Source organism: Leucoraja erinacea, chromosome 1 (assembly GCF_028641065.1).
Source record: "Leucoraja erinacea ecotype New England chromosome 1, Leri_hhj_1, whole genome shotgun sequence".
Lineage (NCBI taxonomy): Eukaryota > Metazoa > Chordata > Chondrichthyes > Rajiformes > Rajidae > Leucoraja > Leucoraja erinaceus.
The window spans coordinates 73,873,343-73,899,737 of NC_073377.1; the positions used below are offsets into that span (position 1 = coordinate 73,873,343).

General features: G+C 43.7%; 1 protein-coding gene across 11 annotated transcripts in view; it reads right to left on the minus strand.

Annotated features, from left to right (window-relative positions):
* Positions 1 to 26,395, minus strand: part of LOC129698412 (kelch-like protein 5) — a 100,394-nt gene that overhangs the window by 47,156 nt on the left and 26,843 nt on the right. For 6 of the 11 annotated variants that reach the window (XM_055637577.1, XM_055637569.1, XM_055637596.1 and 3 more), the window contains 3 exons: positions 14,619 to 14,804; positions 12,178 to 12,314; positions 6,757 to 6,953 (listed from right to left, as the gene is read on the minus strand). In XM_055637577.1, the coding sequence (XP_055493552.1) occupies positions 6,757 to 6,953; positions 12,178 to 12,314; positions 14,619 to 14,761 (477 nt within the window). In that variant the 5' untranslated portion in view covers positions 14,762 to 14,804. The remainder of the gene's footprint in view (positions 1 to 6,756; positions 6,954 to 12,177; positions 12,315 to 14,618; positions 14,805 to 26,395) is intronic. The other 5 variants (XM_055637605.1, XM_055637573.1, XM_055637603.1 and 2 more) reach the window with 1 other exon arrangement.

A 26,395-nucleotide genomic window follows, 5' to 3' on the forward strand; every position in this document is an offset into this window, starting at 1 on the left:
TATTTTTGATGCTAACCAGTGGTTTGCATCTTGCAGTGTATCCTCTGTATTTCATGGAGTTCATGACGTCTTCTACGGACAGTGGCCATTGACAAATCCACACCAGACTCCTGAAGAATGTTTCTGATCTGTCGAACAGGTGTTTGGGGATTTTTCTTTATTATAGAGAGAATTTTTTTGTCATCAGCTGTGGAGGTCTCCTTGGCCTGCCAGTCCCTTTGCGATCAGTTAGCATGCAGGTACAGCAGGCAGTGAAGAAAGCAAATGGCATGTTAGCCTTCATAACAAGAGGAGTTGAGTATAGGAGCAAAGAGGTCCTTCTGCAGTTGTACAGGGTCCTAGTGAGACCACACCTGGTTCACAAGGTTAATTCAGGGATGGCGGGATATCATATGCTGAGAGAATGGAGTGGCTGGGCTTGTATACTCTGAAATTTAGAAGGATGAGAGGGAATCTTATTGAAACATATAAAATTATTAAGTGTTTGAACACACTAGAGGCAGGAAACATGTTCCCAATGTTGGGGGAGTCCAGAACCAGGGACCACAGTTTAAGAATAAGGGGTAAGCCATTTAGAACGGAGATGAGGAAATACTTTTTCACACAGAGAGTTGTGAGTCTGTGGAATTCTCTGCCTCAGAGGGTGGTGGAGGCGGGTTCTCTGGATACTTTCAAGAGAGAGCGAAATAGGGCTCTTGAAGATAGCAGAGTCAGGGGATATGGCAGGAACGGGGTACTGATTGTGGATGATCAGCCATGATCACATTGAATAGCGGTGCATTTTGGTTTCACCATGTAGAAATTATGGAGGGCACTGTATTTATAAACACAGCTGTAATTTCTACATGGTAAAACCAAAATGTTTAAAAATACCCTTTAATAAAATCTGACAATGTGCACTTTAACCACATGTGAGTTTTTTCTATTATAAAACTCAAATTGTGGAGTACAGAGGCAAATAAATAAATTATGGGTCTTTCTCCCAAACAGCATGTATGTATTACTAATGGGAAAAAGACTGATGACATTGTATTTTTGTCTCTTAATTTAATGAAACACTGCATGCTTTTTTTTAATGAAGTATTACTATCAATTTAATTATTGAGAAATTAAATTGATTTAAATGTACCTGAATAGCTAAATCCCAGCAGTTTCCATAGCAACTGCTCAAAGGAATACCATATTGAGGATGACTGGAGATCGTAATTTCAGATTACCATTGGGAACCAAATAACATTATAATGCACAGAGGCTCCAAGAGCCGCCTCTCCAACAAGAGTAATTAGTTGTGGAAATGATTTTCTAAATATGTATGACTACTTGAGTTTTTTTTCCCCATGGAGCCCCGCTGCAGATGAGCTTGGCTTAGATTTTGTTTGCTTACACTAGCAATATTATACCAATATTTTTCTGATTACTGGACAAATTATGTGACATCACACAATTAAACGTGGATGAAATGGCTACTAATCGAAAGGTGACAATTTTATGTAAGTGATATAAATTAATCCTTGAAGTGAAAAGCTAGACTCTATTAGTGCCCAGTCTATAAGTTCTGTACACCAAATGCAAATTAAAAGTTAGTTTGCCCAATGCCCACTTCACAAGTGGACATGAACATTAGTTGTAGATTGATTAAAGTCTTGCTGAAAATTACCACACGGCCTGACAGCATCATTTATGTATGTATTTTAGATTTCAAGCCGCTCCCTCTCTGAATATCTCAACAAAAAGTTCCCCGTACCCCCGCCCTTTCCCTCTGCCCCCGCTATCCTCTCTCTTTTTTTACCTCTCTAGGCCGCGCCTGCGAGTTGTGAGGCTATGCGTGAGTGGATAGGGCAGGGGATGGGGTAAAAGGAGCAAATGAATAATATTAATATAATATCAAGGGAGGTGGTTAGTGTGTGCGTTTGTGTGTGAGGGGAGGGGTGGTTAGTGTGTGTGTGACGCCGCAGGCCATTCCTCCCCCCCGCGCGTTGAGAGGAAGTGACCCAGTGAGGCATCGCGACGTGTGAGGGGAGGGGTGGTTAGTGTGTGTGTGACGCCGCAGGCCATTCCTCCCCCCCGCGCGTTGAGAGGAAGTGACCCAGTGAGGCATCGCGACGTCCGTGTGGCAATGTGGTCATTGCGGTGGTGGTGAGGCCTCGCGGTGATGGAGCAGCGGCGGCGGTAGGCGAAAGGAGAAGGAAAGAGGTGAAGGAGGGAAGAGGGAGCGGAGGAGGAGAGGGGAAAGATACTGGGGAGGTGAGGAGGGAGAGTGGGGGGGATTGAGGGAGGGAAGGGGGTAGAATCCATAGTTGCCACGTCTACATTCCCTCTCCCCCTCCCTATCTACCCTCCCTCCCGCTCTATACCCCCTCACTATCTCCCCTCACTCCCCCTCTCCATCATCTCCCCTTCCTCTCTATCCCCCTCCCTCTCTACCCTCCCTCCCTCTCTACCCCCTCTCCCTCTCCAGGGATTAAAGAGGGAGAGTGAAGAGGAGGAGGAGGAGGAGGGAGTACTGGGGGAAGAGGAGAAATGAGTCGCGCCTGCGCAGTTGGGGGCTATGACTGAGTGGTGGAATATTGCGTTGGGGGAACGGGTTGCATTGGGGGAACAGGTGAGTGGTGGAAAATTGTGTTGGGGGAGCAGACCCAATGGGTCTGCACTTGGTCTAGTATATTACTAAAACATTGTTTGTATGCATGTGAGTGCGTGACGTTTCAAAACTCCGCCAAAAAGGTACACGATAGCGCTACAATTTTGGCCCACCTTATTCACCATTGTCCTGCGATGTAAAAGAGACAAGTTTCATTAGGATTGATATTATATTTTGCGTTAATGACATGATAAACTTTACAAAAACCACTTTTCAAAATGTTTCCACTTGCCCTGTCCATCAGCCGTGTCACAATGACAGCACAATGGGATCCCGAACCTTATTTACATAAGAAATCGCGATTTTCAAAAAGACTCCGTGCGCAGTGGGCCCGGTATCCGCACGTGCGTGATTTGAAATGACTGCCGCGCTGAGGCTGGGGCGAGGTCTAGGGGCGGCAGCGTTGCTGCTCCGGGCCCGCGGGGAGGGAGAGGAGCGGGACCTGGGGCAAGGAATAGGCCGCAGCCTCGGCCTCTCTCTCCCCCGGGTTCAGGTCACTCAGCCCGGCTCCATCCCGACAGCCCCGCCTCAAGTACGGATTTAAAATGACCGCAACGCTGAGGCTGGGACTAGGTCTGGGCATGGCGGGACCGTTGCTCCGGGCCCGCGGGGAGGGAGAGGAGCGGGACCCAGGGCAAGGACTAGGCCGCAGTCTCGGCCTTCCCCTCCCCCGGCTCTAGGCCGCTCGGCCCGTCCCCCCCCCCGACAGCCCGTGACTCAAGTACAAGTTCATCGCCGACGTCGTGGAGAAAACGGGGCTGGCGGTGGTTTATATCGAGATCCTGGGGAGGTGAGGGGAGAGAGAGAGTGGGGGGGCGGATTGAGGGAGAGGAGGGGAAAAGTGGGGGAGGTGATGAGAGACAGTGGGGGATGGGGGGGATAGGGGGATAGGAGGGGGGAGGTAGGGATTGGGGGATTGAGGGAGAGGAGGGCAGTGGAGGAGGTGAGGAGGGAGAGTGGGGAGGTGGGATAGGGGGAGATGAGGAGCGGGAAGGAGGGGGATAGTGGGAGAGGAGGGTAGGGAGGGGAGAAGGGATATGGAGGGAGGGGTGACTGAGGGTAGGGGAAAGGAGAGGAAAGGAGAGGTGTGGGAGGAGAGTGGGGGAGGGGAGGAGGGGAGGAGGAGAGGGGAAAGAAGAGGGAAGGTGAAGAGGAGGGGAAGGGAGTGCAGGGGATGAGGGGTAATGGAGGAGGATAGAGATAGGAAGAGGGATGGCGATGTCTCTTTTACATCGCAGGACAATGGTGAATAAGGTGGGCCAAAAATTGTAGCGCTATCGTGTATCGTTTTGGCGAGGGATGGCGAGGAGAAGGCAGGAACGGGGTACTTATTGGGATGATCAGCCATGATCACATGAATGGCCTACTCCTCCACCTATTGTCTATTGTAATGGAGGAGGGGAGGGGGAAGAGAGAGGAGGGGAGGGTGGGGGTGAGGGGAGGAAGCAGAGGAGGGTTGGTGGAGGTTGTGAGAGGGAGATGAAGAGGACTAGGGGACTGAAGAGGGAGGGTGAGATGTTTTCACATTGATCTTATATTTTACGTTATTGCCATTTTAAACTTTAATAACGTCAGCTGCGCCTGTGCAGTTGGGGGCTATGGGTGAATGGGTGGAATATTGCGTTAGGGGAATAGGACCCAACAGGTCCGCACTTGGTCTAGTTTGTTCTATATCTCTCATTTCCCTTTCCCCAGACTAGTCGGAAGAATGGTCTCGACCCGAAACGTCACCCATTTCTTCTCTCAGGAGATGCTGCCTGTCCCGCTGAGTTACTCCAGCATTTGTGTCTATCTTGCGTCAAGACACTAGACTAGAAGTTATAGGTTGAGACTCTTAATCCAAAGACCTAAATTTGAATTTGACTGCATTAATTGGTGAATGTAAACTTGAACAATTAATTTCATTCCAAATGAAAGACTGGCACCAGTAACGGTAACCATGAGGATGCCAGATGGCTTTAAAACCCCCATCTGCCTCAATAAGGTGTTTAAGCAAGGAAATCTGATATCCTTACCCATTTATAATCCATACCCACCAAAGCATTTGACTATTAGGTGCCCTCTGAAGCGGCTCAGCAGACCATGTGGTTCATGGAGCAATTATAGACAAATAAGTGTTTTGTGCTCCAGTTCTGTTACTGATTTGTTAATTTCCAAGCAATCTCTTGATTATAGTCACTGATCATAGACTCCTGTTACTACCAATTAAATTATTGTTATGTTAGATATTGGAAAAATAGATTGTGAAATAAAGGTGAAATAGAAACTTGTACTATTGGCAGTTCTTTAACAATTACTTAATCATTGGAAAAGATACTCAAAAGGCCAGAAGCCAATTTTGGAAGTAGCTAAGAAATCTTGGTTCTGTTGTCATCGTTGTCTGTTTTGTCACTTTAGTGCTCGTAATGGTATGAATATATATTGCAATTTTCAGTTACTTAGCTAATGTAAGGTCCTGTAATTGACCATCAGTTTACTGATTGTCATTTTAGATTGTGAATAACTGCAATAATCTCACATTTCTCTGAGATTTTATGTGAAATCTTGTTTTTCCAGAATGACTGAAGTGGCTAATTGTTCTGAGATGCATGGTCCAGATGCATTTTCTCACATTCTGAAAACTGAATTTAATGTTGGTAAGTGACATTCTTTTTTCATACATTTAATGTTACTACTTCTTTTCTGGGATCTAAAAATGTCGCAGTTGCGCTCCTACTTGCCGGCCGCGGCTGCGCTGTTGGGGGAGGGTTGCCGTGACTCGCGTCACAACAGGGGTCTCTGGCGTCACAACGGGAACCTGTTGCAGTTTGGTGAAATATTGCGTTGTGGGCACGGGACCCAACGGGTCCGCACATGGTCTAGTTTTATGCTAAAGTGTGCAAAGACATTTTTAGTTTATTTACCTTTATACACAAGGGCAATGCAGTTGCAGGCTGATTAGCAACAACATGCTTTTTGAAGATGTGCATGGCCTGGAACGCGCAGCACGAGATGTTTTAGTTTAGATTAGAAATACAGCGCGGAAACATGCCCTTTGGCCCACCAACCAGCGATCCCTGCACTTTCCTACACAGACTAGGGGCAATTTACATTTATACCAAGCCAATTAATCTACAAACCTGTATGTCTTTCGGAGTGTGGGAGGAAACTGAAGATCTCGGAAAAAAGCCAGGCAGTTCAAGGGGAGAGCATACAAACTCCGTAGAGACAAGCACCCATAGTTGAGATCGATCCCGGGTCTCTGGCGCTGTAAGGCATCAACTCTACCGCTGCGCCACCGTGCACCACTGAGGTGGTGGGGTTAGCAGAAGCAATAGTGGTGTTTAAGAGGCTTTTAGATAGGCACAAGCAGGGAATAGATCACACACAGACAGAGATTAGTTTAACTTGGAATCATATTCTGCATAGACAATGTGGGCCAAAGGGTCTGTTCCTGCGTTGTGTTGTTCCATGGTACACAAAAATGCTGGAGAAACTCAGAGGGTGCAGCAGCATCTATGGAGCGAAGGAAATAGTCAACGTTTCGAGCCGAAACCAAGGGTTTCGGCCCGAAACGTTGACTATTTCCTTCGCTCCATAGATGCTGCTGCCCCCGCTGAGTTTCTCCAGCATTTCTGTGTACCTTCGATTTTCCAGCATCAGCAGTTCCTTCTAAAAAACATTGTGTTCATCCATGTTTGATTTGCCGCTTTGTGTGACAGGGAGCGAGCACCATCATTCATTTGAATAGTTTTTGATATATATCACATTAATAATGTTTAACCATATAATGTAGAATTGCAATGCAAATTCAATTACTTAAATTAATAGGGAGATGATATATATTTTGCCAAAATAAGTTTTCGTATATAATTAGTGTGTGATGTACAGTAATTTTTTTTAAGGAGCAACGAGTATATTCATGCGATTGTTATCACAAATTCCCGCACTGTTGGTAGATGGCTGGGAGTATAATACTGTAGTTATTAAAATATATCTAATTATATTAAACCAATACAGTATTTAGAGCACATTCATTCAAATTATTGACTGGAATCTGTATTTCTTCTTTAAACTATCGTTCATCTAACTAATATGCATGAACTGTGAAAAAACCCATCTTTCCAGATACATACCATGGTGTAATTGTGAGCCACTTTATGCAGGTCAGTGCAGCCTTGTGCATCTGCAAATGAACGAATTCCAAGGCAGTTGGAAGGGTGAAGCTGTTTCATCAAGAACCCACAGCATGCCTCAACAACCTGAGACAGTTGTAACAGGCAGGCTGTAGACAACAGGCACTCAATATTATCTTCTTTTAACTCCAAACGCCCTAAAGAAAACAAATTATGTTTAAAAAAAATCTGCATTTTCGACATTTGGAATAAATTTAATTTCACAAGATTAAGCCTCTAAATGGTTCCACTATATTAAAATTATTTTTGCTCATCATGCAATTCAAAATTTATAGCATGTTCTAAAAGGTATACTCTTTAGTTTGATTTCTACAGTCAAATAATGGTACTAAAAGGAAAGAGTTCTCCCGTTAACAATATGTTAAATGGAAAATGCATGCATGATATCTCTTTCCCGTTTTGAAGTCTTCAACCTTTTCAATTTTCATTCTATCCATTATTTTCCATTCTGATAAGGATTCAGCAGTGCATTTCATTTGGCACAGACCAATGCTCATCAAGTATTCCTGCCATGCCACCAGTTTTCATGCATGGATCACCTTCTTGCTAACCAATTGACCCCACTCCTCCTCCTCTCCTGCTCAGTTACTTTTTATATGCACGTTGAAGGCTTTTCGATTCCCTATTAAATTTACAGCCATTCTCTTCTCAGATTCACCCTCTGCCCGCCTGGTTTTCCTTTGCATCTCCCATCTCAGTTTACTAAAAGCCTGACTCACACTTAAATTATCCACCTAACACGAGTCATGACCCAATTTTTCTTTCTCATCCATCATCCAGGGAGATAAATTTTGATTCCTCTACTTTTCTTCCTTTTAGAAATGTACCAGAAACATTTCATTTCTGAAGATTTTCAATGTTTCTGTTTTATTTACCAATCTTGCTTCTAGTTTACTCTGTTAAGATGTCTTTCAATTGCCCCTTATTTTATTAAGAAGTTCAACTTTAGAGTGCTCTCCATTTTCTCCATTAGTGATGTAAACTTTGTGTTAGATTGATCATTGTTTCCCACCTGACACTTTGTCCATTTGGTTCACTTCATTCTCACTACCTGATCCAGCAATGCTTCCTTGCTTGTTGCATTGAAACCAGTGATTAGGAAGCTCTCCTGCACATATTTCAGAAATTCCTCTTCTCCTTTGTTCTTTACTCAAACATTATCGCAATCAACGGATGGGACCATGTTCGTGGTTCTGTGGAGAACAGCTGCCTGGGACTAACTTCTTCCTCACTTCTACCTTTGTTTACTGCAATACTGCAATGAGGAACACATGGAAGTCAGATATCAATACATCTGACCTCCTTCTCCAAGTCCCGAAGTGATACTCAGTTGTGCTACGCTAAGTGACTGGTCACAATTTTGATCCAGTTCCTCGGCGTTATGAGAAGGTTATTTTGGACCGATTTCAATTTTACAGAGGAAATAATACAGAAATTAAAATGTATATTACAATAGAAAGACTGTTGCTAAAAAGCTTTAATAATACTTTGAGGAAAACGGATTGGTAAACAGCAACAGCAAGATCACCAATATTAAAGACTTTAATCCAGTTAGCTTAACTTCAATGGGAGGTGGGAAACATCAATGCACTTGACAGGAGACCTTAATTGCGATCTTGCCGTGCAACTCACAATCTGTATAACCTAATACATTTAATCTTGGCTGGGTAGTTGTGGCAAGAAGCTTGATTTCTCTTTTTGTATTTATAATACTTTCTTTACAAAATAGTTTACGTCACTGTGAGAAACCCTGGCGATGCCGGTTTTGTAAGGTCATAAGTGATAGGAGCAGAATTAGGCCATTCGGCCCATGAAGGCTACTCCACCATTCAATCAAGGCTGATCTATCTCTCCCTCCTAACCCCATTCTCCTGCCTTTTCCCCAGAACTCTTAACCCCCATACTAATCAAGAATCTATCTATCACTGCCGCACAATATTCATTGACAGCTTCCCCAGCCTTCTGTGGCAAAGAATTCCACAGATCAATCCTCTCTTAAATAAGACAAAAGCTTCTTATTTTAAAATAGGAATGACATAAAAACAGACTTTGTGCCAATTTTCAAGGGGAATAACATTAGGTGAAGGAAACAGGTACTGGGATTAACTTGCACTCACTTCACTTGGTATGACACACGTGCAAAACTCATGCTGCAACCTCATGATTATAAATGCATAGTTTTCAGGGAACCAATGTTATGGTGGTTAGTACCACTTCAAGTTAGTAGTATTCATTAACGCCATGCCTATACCTCTTAAATAGGAAGTGGTTTTGTCTGTAACCAGTGGTGAAAACCAGTCTAGAAACCTGGGCAAGTTCATGATAGTGACGGCAGAACATGCAGGATTTCCTGCTGCAGCTTTGGAGCCTCAATCACACAGGCGGAGAGTGGAGGAGATGTCCTCTATTTAGGACAGGAAGCCCTCTAGGAACATAATTGAATGATGGGAGAAGACAACAAACAAGATCAACTCATGGTATTATGACCTAATCTGTCACTCATGACTACTATTTTTAGAAACCATCACATGGCCTAAAGATTAAATTGTACATGAAGACATGAGTACTGAGCCAAAACACATGAAGATGTTCAGCTGGGTACAGCAATGGAATAGCAAGTAGGTTATTCTGTTTATAAAAATCCAAAATGTTATTCTTCTGTCCTTTCCCGCTTTGCCATAAAGAGGCTTCCAATGTTGCCTTCTCCATTTCTCCTCCTCTTCAACCTGCTGTTCCCCAGATACTAGCAATAGCAGAGCTCATATTATTGCCAGGCACTGGAGAATGCATCACAGAATGACAGATCATGAGATCCCATTTACAACATATTGCAAGGCACTTCCAGAAGCAGCAGGGACCCCAGAGAAAAATTCTGGGTGGCAGCACAGCCATCTCTGCAGCTCTGCTGTTCATTGGCTTATGGGTTTCAGACTGGTATCAGAAGCTAGGTATTTGGATGTTCATCTCAGTAGATGTGCTGTAGGGGGTGTAAGGTCACTGGGTCATAGGGCTTGACGCACGAAGCCGCTCAATCCATCTGGAGGACATCCGTAATTTCCAGTATATGTTATTAATGCAAGAAACGCGTACTTTCCTACCTGTTAAAAAACGCCAAAATGTTGAATTTTTGCGGTGTAAAATATTGTGGGAGTCAGGGTAAACGTGAGAGACACGTACCCAACTTCAGAATTCCCAACGTGAAGCGAAATGAAGATAAAGAGAAACGATAGCTGAAGGGACAACAACAGCAAAAGTGCTTGACGAACATTGGACGTGCAGATATCGGAATTGAAAATATTGGAAATTATCGCGTTTGCTCACTGTATTTCATCAACAATAAGGCTTTATTTGTGGTTTTTCTTGATTCCTTTGGTATCTAAAAAGTCTCAGAAGTGATAAATCTGGCTGTAAAATTTGCTTCAGAGTTTTCTTTTTGTATGTAAAAACTCACTTGAGAATCATGGGCAATTTAAAAATTTTACAGCCAGATTTATCACTTCGAAAACTTTTTAGATGCCAAAGGAATCAAGAAAAAACACAAATAATGCCTTTCTGTTGATGAAATGCAGTGAGCAAACGGCCAATGTACGCCAAGCACTCTGGCTGTTGTTGTCCCTTCAGCTCTCGCTTCCATCTACTGTCATTTCTCCTCACTTTTGGAATTCTGAAGTATGCTAAATGTCTCACACGCTTAACCCGATTTCCATAATTATTTACCGCGCAAAAATTCTTTAGAAGAGTGAAGTCACTTTTTCCTATCTCAGCTAGATGGACTCCCTTAAAACCCTTTGTACATTATATTCTATTATGTTTCCCCTTCCGGCATGCAATCCATGCTTTGCAGAGCATCTCCTCATTCACATTGTCCAACTCATCTTTAAACTGTTCACCAAAGAAACATTCATTAAAACACTTGTGCCTGGCAGCAAAAGGTTCAGATTTAACTTTGACCCCAGCACTCTCTAAGACCTCTAACTTCTGTATCCAAATATCAAACACCAACAAACCTCCCAATCCAATCTGTCTTCCAACTACCCATTAAACCTGCAAGTAGGAGATGATCTCATTACCCAGGGATATCAATAGACAATAGGCGCAGGAGTAGGCCATTCGGCCGTTCAAGCCAGCACCGCCATTTAATGTGATCATGGCTGATCATCCACAATCAGTACCCCGTTCCTGCCTTCTCCCCATATCCCTTGACTCCGCTATCTTTAAGAGCTCTCTCTAACTCTATCTTGAAAGTATCTAGAGAACCGGCCTCCAGTGCCCTCTTGAGGCAAAGAATTTCACAGACTCACAACCCTCTGAGTGAAAAGGTATTTCCTCATCTCCATTCTAAATGGTTTACCCCTTATTCTTAAAGTGTGGACCCTGGTTCTGGACTCCCCCAACATCGGGAACATGTTTCCTGCCTCTAGCGCAGGGGTCGGCAACCTATGGCCCCCGGGCCGAATGCGGCCCAGAACCCAAAATCATCCGGCCCGCCGAGCGCCTGCCCCGAACATGGCTGAGCCCGCGGCCGAACTCTGGCTGTACTGCATCCTGCACAACGCTGCCGGCACGGGCACACACCTTCTGTGAACACGTTTAAGAAAGAACTGCAGATGCTGGAAAAATCGAAGATAGACAAAAATGCTGGAGAAACTCAGCGGGTGCGACATTCAAGGATTGCAACAATGCTTTGAGTTATGTGCGCTCCTTATTGTGAGCTTTGATTATTCACAAATTTGGAATCTGGGAATTCCAACTTCTCTTGCCTTCATCTCCCAAGACCCAAAACAATGGAATTCTATTCCCAACCCTTCAATCCTGCTCTCTGCTACAAACATAGCATACTCAGTTTTTTGCTTATCTGTAAACATCTGTGGGATGCAGTATTGTTAAAGGCTTTATATAAATGAACCTTTTGCTGTCTGCAAAATCAAAATCCTACTCAGATGTCTAAAACAGAGCCAATGTAGTGTACTGCAGAAGAAAGCCAATAAATAGGCGTGGATACAAGGAAATGCAGATGCTGGTTTGCCAAAAAAAAAGACACAAGTTGCTGGAGGAAGTCAGTGGGTTAGGCAGCAATTTTGGAGAATGTGGATAGCAGTCCGAGTCTAAAGAAGGGTCCTGACCCAAAACTCCACCCATCCATGTTCTGCAGAGCTGCTGCCTGACGCATTGACTTTCTCCAGCACTTTGTGTCTTTTTTTTGGAGACAATAATAATTAGTTTGTTGCCAAAAAAAAACCCTTATTTTTATTGAAACAGAATTAAAAGAAAGATCGCTTTGCAAATTTCTCTAGAACACAAATGGTTTAACAGAATTGTTAAATACAGCAGTTGTACAGGAGTTGATTGTTTTGTGTTTACCTGTGTAGGCATATTGAACTAATGCCCATAATGCATTTGAGTCAACACCTTCAATCTTTATTTCTTCTTGTTTAGCTTCTCTTACATCATTTGTGAACATTGCCGCAAAGTAGTCCGAAACTGAAGACAGAACCAACCTGGGAAAAGAATAGACAATAGACAATAGGTGCAGGAGTAGGCCATTCGGCCCTTTGAGCCAGCACCGCCATTCAATGTGATCATGGCTGATCATCCCCAATCAGTACCCCGTTCCTGCCTTCTCCCCATATCCCCTGACTCTGCTAACTTTAAGAGCCCCATCTAGCTCTCTCTTGAAAGTATCCAGAGAAACGGCCTCCACCGCCCTCTGAGGCAGAGAATTCCACAGACTCACAAGTCTCTGTGAGAAAAATGTTTCCTCGTCTCCGTTCTAAATGTCTTACCCCTTATTCTTAAACTGTGCCCCTGGTTCTGGACTCCCCCAACATCGGGAACATGTTTCCTGCCTCTAGTGTGTCAAAACCTTAACAATCTTATATGTTTTAATAAGATTCCCTCTCATCCTTCTAAACTCCAGAGTGTACACGCCCAGCCGCTCCATTCTCTCCGCATATGACAGTCCCGCCACCCTGGGAATTAACCTTGTAAATCTACGCTGCACTCCCTCAATAGCAAGAATGTCCTTCCTCAAATTAGGGGACCAAAACTACACACAATACTCCAGGTGTGGTCTCACTAGGGCCCTGTACAACTGCAGAAGGACCTCTTTGCTCCTCTTGTTACAAAGGCCAGCATGCCATTCGCTTTCTTCACTGCCTGCTCTACCTGCTTGCTTACTTTGATAGACTGATGAACAAGGACCCCCAGATCCCGTTGTACTTCCCCTTTTCCCAACTTGACACCATTTAGATAGTAATCTGCCTCCCTGTTTTTGATACCAAAGTGGATAACCTCACATTTATCCGCATTAAACTCCATCTGCCATGCATCTGCCCACTCCCCCAACCTGTCCAAGTCACCCTGCATTCTCATAGCATCCTCCTCACAGTTCACACTGCCGAATAAGAAATCAGGTGTTAGTAACTGTTATTATTCACTTACACACGTTCATCCACCGTGATGCAATTCACATTTGTAAATATATAGTGTCATTTGGCGTGGAGAACAAGTCTAGTTAAAATAGTCAGTGGGAATCCATGGGGAAAAACTCACTGGATGGAGTCTTTTAGGAAAATGGCTCTGGGTAGTGGGTCAATAATCTTAGCCTAAAGACATCTCATTACTCTGAGGAACTCCAGCCATAAAAGGCACGAAAACGTTCAGCTGCTTCATCAGGGAGCTCATTCAATCATAAGGTGGAATTATTAATTGATGGATGAATGCTGCTCAGTTTCACTTGTGACTGCAGATAATTAGGCAGTCTTTAGCCATGCAGCAAGTGTTGGAAAGACCAAGTACCGCCATTTGCCAACCAAATATATTACCATGACTGCGTCCCCCAGTCATCAACATCCTGGGGAGTCTCCAGTGATCAGAAACGGAATTGGACCAGCAGACATTAGAACATACCACAGGAACAGTCCCTTCAGCCCTCAATCCCCATGCCGAACATGATGCCAAGTTGTACTAGTCTCCTCTGCCTACACATGATCTATATCCCCTCCATTCCCTTCCAAACCTAGACCAAAAGCTGGGTTTTCACAGTGAGACTCTCTCATGATTCTACAACCATACGCAAGGCAGCTGGAGTGCGATATAGACTGTTTTCTACTTGCCTGTATGTAGGCAGCTCAAAGGTCACTGAGAAACTCAACACCATCCAACGAAACAGCCAATTGAACTGTTCCCCATCCAGGACCACAAATTCCCTTACAAATTTCATGCTGCCCCGGCTTGGAAATATAGCTCTACCCCTCCATTGTTGTTTGACCGAACTCCTGCTATACACTTCCTATCAGTACCATGGCATGGCCTTCCTTGCAAAGAGAATTCAAGAAGTTTGTTCACCTCCAATCTCTCAAATAACAATTGAGCATGGACATTAAAAAATGTTGTGATTGAAGATGGGAAATTGGTCCAAATCTTAATAAAAGGTATGTTCACAAAACTGTTGTCGAGTGGATTTCACCAAAATGAAACAATATACTGCTCTCTAAATGAGGGAAATCATCTAATGGGTCGTTTTTTGGGAGAATGTTTAAAAAATGGGTACCAAAATTATAACAGCATTTTCAACATTATTAATAACAACCCCAGTCAATTCAATATTTTGCTATTACAAAACCTCTATTATATTCCTCAACACATTTTACATAGAGTACATTGATTACCAAAGACCAAAAAGAATAATATTGATGTTGCTGCACTTGCTAGTTTTTAAAAGTCAAATATTGATTTTGATATGAACAGCGTGGTAATTGATTTCATTTACAGAAAAAATAATTGATGCATTTTTTATTCACCTGTGAGCAGGGATCCTTCGGTCATCAGCTAGAAGCACTACATCGCACAGCTGTTTATGTCGAAGGTAGTTCTCCATCTTTTTGAAGGTCTGTTCTGCATGGTTTAATGCCTGAAAACACTCTTCAGGGGCAGAAGAATCCATTGTCTGGCACGGGGACAGAGTCTGACTGCTGCTTGAAGTTCTGCTGTGAACAAGCCATATAATTAATACCATTATAATTTGCAAATTATATAAACACATGCAGACTAATTTTCAACACACGTTGGTTTTTGTAATTTACCAAAACAAAACTAGTCTGAAGAACTAAGTTCACAAATACTGCAGTGCCAATTCCCTAATTATTATAGCTATAGTAATGCTATCAATAAACTATTGAAAGAACTCAGCAGATCAACCAGCATCTATGGAGGCAAAGGAATGGTTGATGTTTAGGGTTGAAACCCTGCAACTGGACCTAGAGTGTAGAGGTCAGTATGTGGAAGTGAGAGGAAGGGGCTGGAAGGTGACAGGTGAAACCAGATGGACAAGCATGACGGACAGATTGAGCCACATGGGAGAGGGAATAAGTAAAGCGAGAAGAAACCCAGGTGTACAAGTATGTGAGTGATCGGCAGGTGGAACCTGATAGGGAGGGTGATATCTAGGTAATGAGAGGAGGTCGGGAGATGATGAAAAATGTGAACAAAGGAGAGAGACCCTGGATGGACTTGTTAGAGTTGGACAGTAACATAGAGCAGTGAGTTATTTGCAATTGAAAATATTCAATATTCATTCAATTGGGCTGCAGGCTATCCCCCAATTTCAGGTAGTCAACGCTTGGAATCATGTTTTAATGCCAAAAACCAAAACTCTTTGCACGAGACTCTGGTACCAAAACTGGAGACAATGGGTTGGTGCAAGTTAAATTCTTAAAGAATATATTGGGTAAACCACACAGCTTAAAATAGGACCAAATTGTAAAATGGCATGCAAGATGCTACGGATAGGATTCACAGCCAGCCTGTAATTATAAGCTCCCTCTAAAAGACTCCCATTATCTCCCCAATGTATACAACCATGTCTGCAACAATTCAGTGGAATATTAGGTTAATCAAGGTGAATCACCATGTTACAGAATCACCAAATTTCAGAAATTTGATAGAATTAACAAAAAATCATGATTCAGAATGAAAACAAGTAAATAACACCAAATTAATTTTTGCATTACGTGCAGATGATGGGAGTTTGAGTGTATTTTCAGGATCATAATTCTTATAAAGCAGTGGTCGCCTGTAATTATTATATGGTAAACCTATAATCAATCATCATATGTTTATACCCTTTGAAATTGTTTATATAACATCAGGTTTTTAAACTTAGCACGCAGTCTATTTTTAATTTATTTGCATTGCATTTAGAGAATATGCAATGATTTGCCACTTCAACTCTTTTCTGAACTAAATAAAATTGGATTTGTTTTACTGGTTAGTGTTGTTTGAATGTGTTCTTGCACATTCATCAATTCTTAAAAGATAACTTGCATCATTAAGATATTGTACTATGTAAAAACACCCTATGGCATATTTCATCACCCGTCACATCTTCCTGTCAATGCCACGTACTCATATTAATTTAATGTTCGTACAGTACAGTGAATGAGTTCTGTACGAGGCAATTATAATCATATAAAAGCACTATGCTCCCTAGGCTAAAATTATTAAGTATTGCCATCATCCTTCAGAATACAGCATGACCTAGAAAGGTGTAATTACATTAATCATAAAAACTTTGAAACTGACATGATAAACCTTTTACCATTAAAGAAATTGAATCAAAATTGAAAGCAGGTGTGTTCAAGTTGCTTCATAATTGTAATCCATCATTGATCGAATCGTCCCTCACATTTAAACATATTCTTAAAATATGTTGGAGGAAAATGGGAGACAGTACACAGCCTACAGGAGACTGTTGCTTAACTGAGAGATGCAGGTATAAATAAAGGCGAGCTCCTGACCCGTTCAAGTAGAAAGATGAAGTGGTCTTGGCCTATTACGTCTGTTTCAATTCTAATAATACATCTAAATCTACATTTATATTAATCCTATGTTTATACATCTTTACATCTTAAATTATTGACACACTCGAGAAAATTAGAACACCTGACCTTTCAACCATACTGATATTCTGTGCCACCATTCAGGTCAGGCACAGGACTCACAGGTGGTGCAGTAATAGAGTTGCTGCCTCATAGTGCTAGAGACACGGGTTTGATCCTGACTCCGGGTGCCGTCTGTACGGAGTTCCTACGTTCTCTCCGTGACCGCGTGGATTTAGACCAGGTGCTTTGTTTTCCTCCCACACTCCAAAGACGGGCAGGTTTGTAGGTTAATTGGTTTCAGTAAAGAATGTAAATTGCCCCTAGTGTGTAGGATAGTGTTAATGTATGGGGATCGCTGGTCAGCTCGTACTCAGTGGGCTGAAGGGCCGTTTATGAGCTGAATCTCTAGATTAAACTAAAGTACGGGAGAGGAGGGGAACAGTGGAAAAACAATGGAACAGTGGTTAAATTATTAAACTAGAAATCCAGATAACTGAGCTAATGAGACAAGTGTTCAAATTCCTCTACGGCAGAAGATAATTTTTATTCATCTTAATTAAATAATGGGGAATTTAACATTTGAAATCTGACATTTTTACCTAAGCTGGCCTATATGCCACTCCTGATCTACAGATATGTGGTTGAGATAGCTTCCCAACAACCCATCAAATGTTGAAGTTTAAATAAAAAGTTAAATGGGACACACCACCATGCTGATCACTGATCAAGCTTTCAGACTCCTCCTAATGAATATCTAGGGCCGGATATCTAAATGTGTGAGCTGTCTCAAATCTCTCCTTAAATGACTGTCCCACTACCATGAATCAGTCTGTGAACCTTCCATCATGCCTGTGCCAACTATATATTGTCATAGTGAGGAGATCAAAATGGCAGATAAAAATCCAGGTGTGCTCTCACAGAGGCCTTCTATAATTGTAGTAGTCCTGTACTCAAAAAACACGCAAATTCAGCCTTACACATACAATTCGCTCTTTTTTAAATGGAAAAATACAGCATTGAAAGATGCCCTTCTTTCAGACTGAATCAATGCTGCCCATCATCCACCCATTCACACTAGCCTATGTTATTCCACTTTTGCATCCTCTCGCTACCAACAGGTGCAATTTACAAAAGCCAATTTAACCTACAAACCCGCTAACACGCGTTATTTGTTTGCTGAATTTCCATGGCTTGCTTTCAATGACTTGTGTTCAAGAACATCTACATATCAAAAACTCTCAATGTATCACTATTTTAAGAATATTCTGATTTTCAGTGTTTCTTATTCGAGTTGATAATTTGGGATTTATTGACATTACAAGGGCATCTGCCAGGTACTTGCCCAGTCACTGAACTAGTCAAAATTATCTTGAAGCCTCATCAAAATCTTTCAAAGATTTTTATCTAAATTTTCAAGATACAAAATGCTTCCTTTTAGCAGTCTCTCCTCGGTTAAAAACCCTGCAGTCATTAAAACAAAGAGATATTACTAACTTTAAGAAAGTCTATGCCCAAGAATTGTGCTGAAACCTTGGAAAAATTCTGTAATCTCTTCCTCTAAAGGACTCACTTTGTCTTGTTCTCACTTCTCTTCCAGCTTCCCCCCCACCACAATCGGCCTGAATCTGATCTCCAGCACTATTTAAAAACAAAAACCTGCATCAGCAGCTCCTTGCATCTACAATGCACTTAATCCAAAAAAAAATCTAATTCTTTCTCTAATTCATCCTCTCCCTCCTATATAACTAAAAGTCTGACTGTGTGTGTGTGTGTGTGTGTGTGTGTGTGTGTGTGTGTGTGTGTGTGTGTGTGTGTGTGTGTGTGTGTGTGTGTGTGTGTGTGTGTGTGTGTATAATTACATCTTCGCGAAAAAACAACGTGTTAGCGATAAAATATTTACATATTCCGGTAGACGTTTTTCCTGTGGAGTCCAAAATCTACTTATCTAAAAATTTCATGCTTTATTTCTCGACTTGAAATGTTTAAAAATGACAAAACTTTGAATCTAAACAAGATGGTCTCGCTGATGACATCACAATGGGTTTGCTCCATGCGGCCTGCGCTGTGTTCCATACGCTGCGAGATAACGTCACCCCCTCCGACCCCTCCTCCCCGTTATTCAAAAGACGCCGCCGGAGATGAAGTCGGCCCTCTCTCTCTCTCTCACCCTCTCTCTGACCCCTCTCTCTCTCTCTCTCTCTCTCTCTCTGACCCTATCTCTCTACCACCCTTCCTCGCTAGCCGCGCCTGCGAGTTGGGGGCTATGCGTGAGTGGATAGGACGAGTGATGGGGTAAAAGGAGAGAATGAATAATATTAATTTAATATCAAGGGGGTGGCTAGTGTGTGTGTGTGGGGTGGCTAGTGTGAGTGTGTGTGTGTATGTGTGTGTGGCTGCAGGCCCCCCGCAACCGCGCGTTGAGGGGACGGGACCCAACGGGTGCTACTTGGTCTAGTATACTATTAAAAGCCTTGTCTTGCGTGTGTGTGTGTGTGTGAGAGATGGTATTTCTGCCAAAACGGTACATGATAGCGCAGAATTTTTTGCAGAACCTTACTCGGCTTTTTCCCCCATCGTCGATCTAATCAAGTTTCCTTCAGATTTAATGTTATATTTCACGTTATTGATAGTTAACGGTTTAAAAAAGGCAACTTTGAGAATAATAACTGACTGTGAGAGTGAGACTTTTCTAGCAGCTTCCAGTGATGTCACAATGGCATCTCACAGACTTACAATCAAAATGGGATCTAATTTACATACGCTGCCATGATCATTCCGCCAGCCGAAAATAACATCACAATGGGATCTCAGCTGCCATTCTCACAGCCCACTCCCCACAGACGTTTGGCGATGCCCCTCTCTAGAATTGTTGGCCCAATCGTTGAGCAGTAGCATCACCATCAGCAGAATCACGTGGGAAGGATTTATCAACTCCACGGAGCGTCAAAGCCGACTCAAAAGTGGAATCCATTCATTGGCTCCTGGAAGCGCCGACTGTCCCCCCACTCCCCCACGTGGGAATGATTGATTGGCTCCAGGGAGCACCGATGCCGACCCAAACTTTGAGGCCATTCATTGGCTCCGGGAAGCGCCGACTGCCACTCCTCCCACGTGGGAAGGAGTGAATGGCTCCAGTGATCGCTAACGGGTTGCGCTGGGGGACCAGGCCTCCCGTGGGGGCTATGGGTGAGTGTTGGAATATTGCATTGGGGGGGGGAATGGGTGAGTGATGGATTATTGCATTGGGGACAGGGCCCAACGGGTCCCACTTGGTATCTACCTACCTACCTATCACTAAAAATCTCATCTTGTTATCTTCCGGTTTGCGTAGTTTTTACATCCACGCAAAAACGGTACACGATAACGCTACCTTCTTCACCACCTTACTCACCATTCTCCTATGCTGTGTGCAACAAGTTTTGTTGCGATCGGTGGTATATTTAGTAAATTAAGGTTTAAAAATCTTAAAAACCGCGCATGCGCAGATTGGTATCCTCTCCTGTCAGTCACGGCAACGCCCCTTCCTGCACCATTGCTGCACTGATTGGCCGCGTCCGCTGTCAGTCACCAGCCGTTACCGCCTCTGTCGCTTCTGTCGTCTCCATCGCCTCTGCAGTCGCTCCGGGAGGTGTGGGAAGATTGAGGGAGACGAGGGTGTAGGAAGGAAGAGGGGGGGAAGTGAGGAGGGAGACTGGGGGGATTGAGGGAGAATTGGGGTAGAGAGGGAGGAGAAAATGGGAGAGGTGAGGAGGAGAGAGTGGGGAGAGGGGGGATGGGGGAGGAGATGGAGGGAGGGGGGGGAAGGGAGGGGAGAGGAGTTACGGAGGGAGGGAGGGAGTGACTGAGGATAGGGGAAAGAGGGGGTGAGGGAGGGATTGGGGGAGGGTTGGAGGAGAGGGGAAAGAAGAGGGAGGAAGTGAGGAGAGAGAGTGGGGGGGATAGAGGAGGGAGAATAGAGGGAGAGGAGGGGGGGGAGTGGGAAATAAAGGGAGAGAGAACGGCAGTGGGGGAGGGGAGGTGAGGAATGATAGTGAGGGGATAGGGGAGGTGAGGGTGAGGAGGTGGCAGATAGGAGGGGGTAGGAGGGGGTAGGAGGGTTAGGGGGGAGGGATGGAGGGGGGGGAGTAAAGGAAAGGAGAGGAAGGGAGGGTTTGGGGAGGGGGAGAGGGGAAAGAAGAGGGAGGGTGAAGACAAGCGGGAGAGAGTGCTGGGGATGAGGGGAAATGAGCCGCGCTTGCGCAGTTGCGGGCTATGTGTGAGTGGTGGAATATTGCGTTGGGATAACGGGCTGCGTTGGGGGACCAGGCCTCCCAGGCGATAGGGACCCAACAGGTCCCAATTAGTCGAGTATCCTATAGGTATGTTACAAAACCTACCTGAATCGTCATTGGGAATCTGCCCACAGCCATGTCCGCGTTTTGGCGCTGTTTGGAGGGGGCGGGTTTAAAACGCGATTTTTACTAGGCTGTCCTAATCGCAGATGTTCAGCCTAGTAAATCATTAACGAAAAATCGCTGCAAGACCCGGTCGCAAAAGGTATTAGTTTTATAGGCCTCGATAATATAGTTATAATAGTTTTAAAATTACTCACTCATTCCGCAACCTCTCGCAGCCCCAGGGTTTTATAAAGCAAACAATTAAAGGTATGTACCTTATTTTTACATTAAATGGGGCATATATATAACCCTGTATATCAAGTTATCTATAGCGAGTAGTTCATTTTGGGCTTTTTATATCCCGCAGTATTTTTCTCGGCATTTGAGGGCACTAATCCAGCGTGATGCGAACGTTCTAAACCAGCGCGTTCACATGAACCCACTAGAAAGCCGATTTAAATGGGCATTTATTTACGGCAATTGAACACTAAATTCCTTCCATTTGGCCTATAAATTAATGTAAATTAGATATAAAAATCATGTTATATTGTGAATTATTTGTGAATAATCTTTGGACACTTAGGCTATTTAAAAATGTTAATCTTTCCTTAAGAAATGGGCTTTTGACTATCCAAGATCACAGCTTTTTTGTAATGTCCATTGAAAATCAATAGGGAACAAGATGCTAATTTCCGAGTATGAAAATGGCCATAACATTTTTAATACTTGAGATATGAAAGTGAATTTGGTGTCAAATTAAACTTATTGTTATGCTTTATCTGATGGGATAAATTGCAGACTTGATTTTTAAAATCTCAAAATGTTGTAACATTGCTATATCCTATTAAAAGTTGTGTGTGTGTGTGTGTCTACGACAAAACGGTACACGGTATCGCTAAAATCTTTGCACAGCCTTACTCAGCTTTTTCCCGTCGTCAATCTTGTCAAGTTTCCTTCAGATTTGATGTTATATTTTACAAGTTATTAATATTTCCACGTTTTAAAAGCCAACTTTAAGAATATCTGTCACTAAGCTCTGGCAGTTACAGCTATGACATCACAATGGGATCTCACAGTCCCCGGACATTTGCAACAATGTTGCCATCATAGAACACTTAGTCGTGGTCCTGGCAGCACAGGAGGGGGAGGGGCCGGGGAAGTGGAATTGGAAGTGGAAGTGCTGGGGAGGCAGGGGAAGTGTAATTGGAATTTTTTTTTTTTTTTTAAGTCCAGTGCTGCCGATGCAGCGGAGTGGTGGAATCTTACGTTGGGGAACGGGTTTCGTTGGGGGACCAGGCCTCCCGCCTGACAGGGACCCAATGCGTTCCACTTGGTTGTGCGTGTTGTGTGTGTGTGTATTTATTTATTTGTTTGTGTGTGATCACATCTTTGCAAAAAAATCTACGTGGTAACGATAACATTTCTACATATTCCGATAGAGATTTTCCCCCTGGAATCCAAAATCTACATCTGAAAATTTCAGGCTTTATTTCTCGACATTACTGAAAATGTTTAAAAATTACTTTGAATTTAAAATGGTTTTTCCTGTTAAAATAATTCTTCACAGCTTCCAACACACTTAGATACAAACACTGGCAGCAACACTGAACTTTTTAGCTCAATGGCATCTCACAGCAAGTGCCCATTTGCAACAATGTTGCCATCATAGCTCCTGGCAGGACAGGAAGGGGAGATATTGGTATTGCAATTGGGAAGATGGTATTGGGAAGATGCTATTGGGATTTTTTTTTCAACTCCAGTGCTGGGGGAGGCTCATGAACTATAGAGACATGAAAATAGAGGGAGAGGAGGAGAGGTAGGGAGTGGGGAATAAAGGGAGAGGAGGGCAGTGGAAGAGGTCATGAGGGATGGAGGGAGAGGATAGGGGAGGTGGGGGATAGAGAGAAAGGAGAGGGCAGGTGTTATGGAGGGAGGGAGTGACTGAGAGTAGGTGAAAGGAGAGGGAGGATGAAGAGGAGGTGGAGGGAGTGCTGGGGATGAGGGGAAATGAGCCATGACTTCGCAGTTGGGGGCTATGAGTGAGTGGTGGAATATTGTGTTGGGGGAACGCGTTGCATTGGGGGAACAGGTGAGTGGTGGAATCTTGCGCTGGGGAACGGGTTGCGTTAGGGGGACTAGGACACCCGTGTGACAAGTACCCAACGAGTCCCACTTAGTCAAGTTCTTACTAAAATCCATGTATACAACATCCACTGCACCATCCTCATTTGTCTCCTCCTTAATAGAGCTCAGTCAAGCTAGTAAGACATGACCTATCACGTACAAAGCCATGCTGACTGTGTTTAAATAACCCATTCTCTTCCAAATGGGAATACATTTTATATTGAAGAATCCTCTCCAGTAACTTCCCCACCACTGATAGGAGGTTCACCTGCCCCCAATTTTCTAGATTCGCTCTACATCCCTTCTTAACCAAAGTAACAACATTAGCTACTCTCCAGTCCTCTGGGACTTCTCAACTCTATAACCTAGCTTTTGTTTAGTTTTGTGATACAGCATGGAAATAGGCCCTTTGGCCCACGGAGTTCACAGTGGCCAACGATCAGCCATACACTAGTTCTATGTTATCCCACTTTTGCATCCGAAACACACGGGGCAAGTTACAGAGCCAATTAACCTATAAACCTGCACGTCTTTGGGACGTGGGAGGAATCCGGAGCACCCAGAGAAAACTCAGTCAAAGAGAGAACATACAAACTCCGCACAAACAGTACCCATTCTCAGGATCAAACCTGGGTCTCTGACACTGTGAGGCAGCAGCACTACCAATGACTGCTTCCTCCAACGGTTCCCTCCGCATCTCTCTGGTCAACTCATCCCTTCCTACCCAAACCACCCCCTCCCCAAGTACTTTCCACTGTAACCGCAGGAGATACAACACCTGTCCCTATACCTCCTCCCTCGAGTCTGTCCAAGGACCCCAACAGCCTTTTCAGGTGAGGCAGAGGTTCAATTGCACCTCCTCCAACCTCATCTACTGTATCCGCTGTTCCTGGTGTGGACTCCTGTATTTCGTTCGTGACCAAGCGCAGGCTCAGCAATCGTTTCATTGAACACATCCGCTCAGTCCGCCTAAACCTACCTGATCTTTTTTTAAATTTTAGTTTGTCCAAACAGTTTTGTTTTAGGGATTCTTTAGTTTTTCTATGTGGAGGAGGGGGTAGGGTAAGGGGAAAAACGTTTCCCCCTTACCCTACGAGGATGCGACTATTTCTCTGTGTCACGTCCTCGCCTCTCCTCCTCGTGGCCTACCACTGGATCGGCACGGCCATTCCTACCGGAGATCGGACCAGAGCTTCGGCAGCGCGGACCGGGCGATACCTACCTGGATCGCCGTTTGAAGCTCCAGAACGTTGGGCCCGCTGCTCCAACATCGCGGCACTGTGGTACGCAGAGCTCCCAGCGCGGGCAGCATTGACCGACATCGCGAAGTCCTGGGGCCCTTTGCCGGGGGTCGCCAGCGTGAATCTCGGGGACGTCGGGGGCGCGGCCTGGGGACGTCGGGAGCTGCGGACTCCAGTGGGAAGCAACCGATTTGGAGGCCCAAGCCGCTGAGGTTGGCCTCCCGTTCTGACGTCTGAGTGCCAACATCTCGGCGAGCGGGCCTGAGCGGCGGGCTGCCCGTAGCAGCGACTGGGGAGGGCTCCGGAGACCCCGACCACGCATGAACATAAGAGGAAGATGACTGACTTTGGTGCCTCCCCTCACAGTGGGAAACTTTGATTCTGCTGTGAGGGGATGTTTTATGTTGAACACTATAGTGTGTTGTGTTCTTTATTTTACTGTATGGCTGTATGGTGATCACATTTCACTGTGTCAATTGGCACATGTGGCAAATAAATGTATCTTGTATCTTCCGGTTGCTCAACACTTTAACTCCCCCTCCCATTCCCAAACTGACCCTTCTGTCCTGGGTTTCCTCCATTGTCAGAGTGAGCCTAGCGCAAATTGGAGGAACAACACCTCATATTTTGCTTGGGTAGCTTACACCCCAGCGGTATAAATGTTGACTTCTCTAATTTCAAGTAGCCATTGCTTTCCCTCTGTCTCCATCCTCTCCCACTTACCAGTTCTCCGACCAGTCTTACTGTCTCCGATTACATTTTATTTCTGCACCGCCCACTCGCATGACATCAGTCTGAAGAAGGGTCTTGACCCGAAACGTCACCCATTCCTTCTCTCTAGAGATGCTGCCCGTCCCGCTGAATTGTTCCAGCATTTTGTGTCTATCTTCGATTTAAATCAGCATCTGCAGTTCTTTCCTATACATTCTGTACTGTACATTTCTATGCTCTATTCATCCATGATACATGGACATTGCTGGAATATCAGCATTTATTGTCCAACCCCAGATGTTCATGCCCTAGCTGGTCTGAAGCTCCTAAAGCAATAAACAAATATGTCGCACAGCAGATTGATTATAAGCGACGTAACAAAATGGTGGTATAATATTGTATTCCATAAGCAATAATGAAGTATGGCAAGAATAAATAGATAATATGTGAAATTTTCAATACAAATTCTAATTTTACTGATAAATGTAATTTACTTTGAAAGCACTTCCTCACTTAATGCACCATCACTTTTTTTGTGTTTTAATTTTTGATGCAGATTGAAAATCTTCCATTCTTGAAATTACAGGATACATAATATGAAGATACAGTAAATCTTTTTTTTTTAAATCAATATTCAAGTCTCGAGTTGACTACAACTGGAAAATGTACTTGTAATTGATCTATAATCGTCTCAGTGACCTCCATATTTTGTTACAACTGCAATTAGGACTAGATTAGTTGCGGAAACAGAAAGGACAAACGAAGCACTTGCAAAAATCAAGACTGGCTCTTCCCCACGGTCTGCACAAAATAAAAGTGCAAAAATTGGTATTGTTTACATCACAATGAAGTAGGCAATTTACTAAGCAGAGCAACAATGTAGTTTTTTTTAAAAGCGCTATAAGCCAAGTATTCTGGTAACTTACAATTTACATTAAAGAAATGCTACTTCACAAATACAATATAGGGAAATGGTGCAGCTGTTAATTTCCCTGCAGCACTGGACTGTTTCTTTGACTGTCACCCAAGCTAAATTAATAAACACAACAGCCAAACCACCACTCATGAAACAATAATTCACCCAAGAGAGCATCAGAGCATGATTACGTCAACAAGGATCAAGATAGTTACAAAAATATTTTTTTTTTTGACTACAGAAGTTCTAAATAGACGAACTGCAAGGTGGGTACATGGTTTGCGTTTAGAGCAAATCAATACATACATTTTAATAAAGGATATATCAACT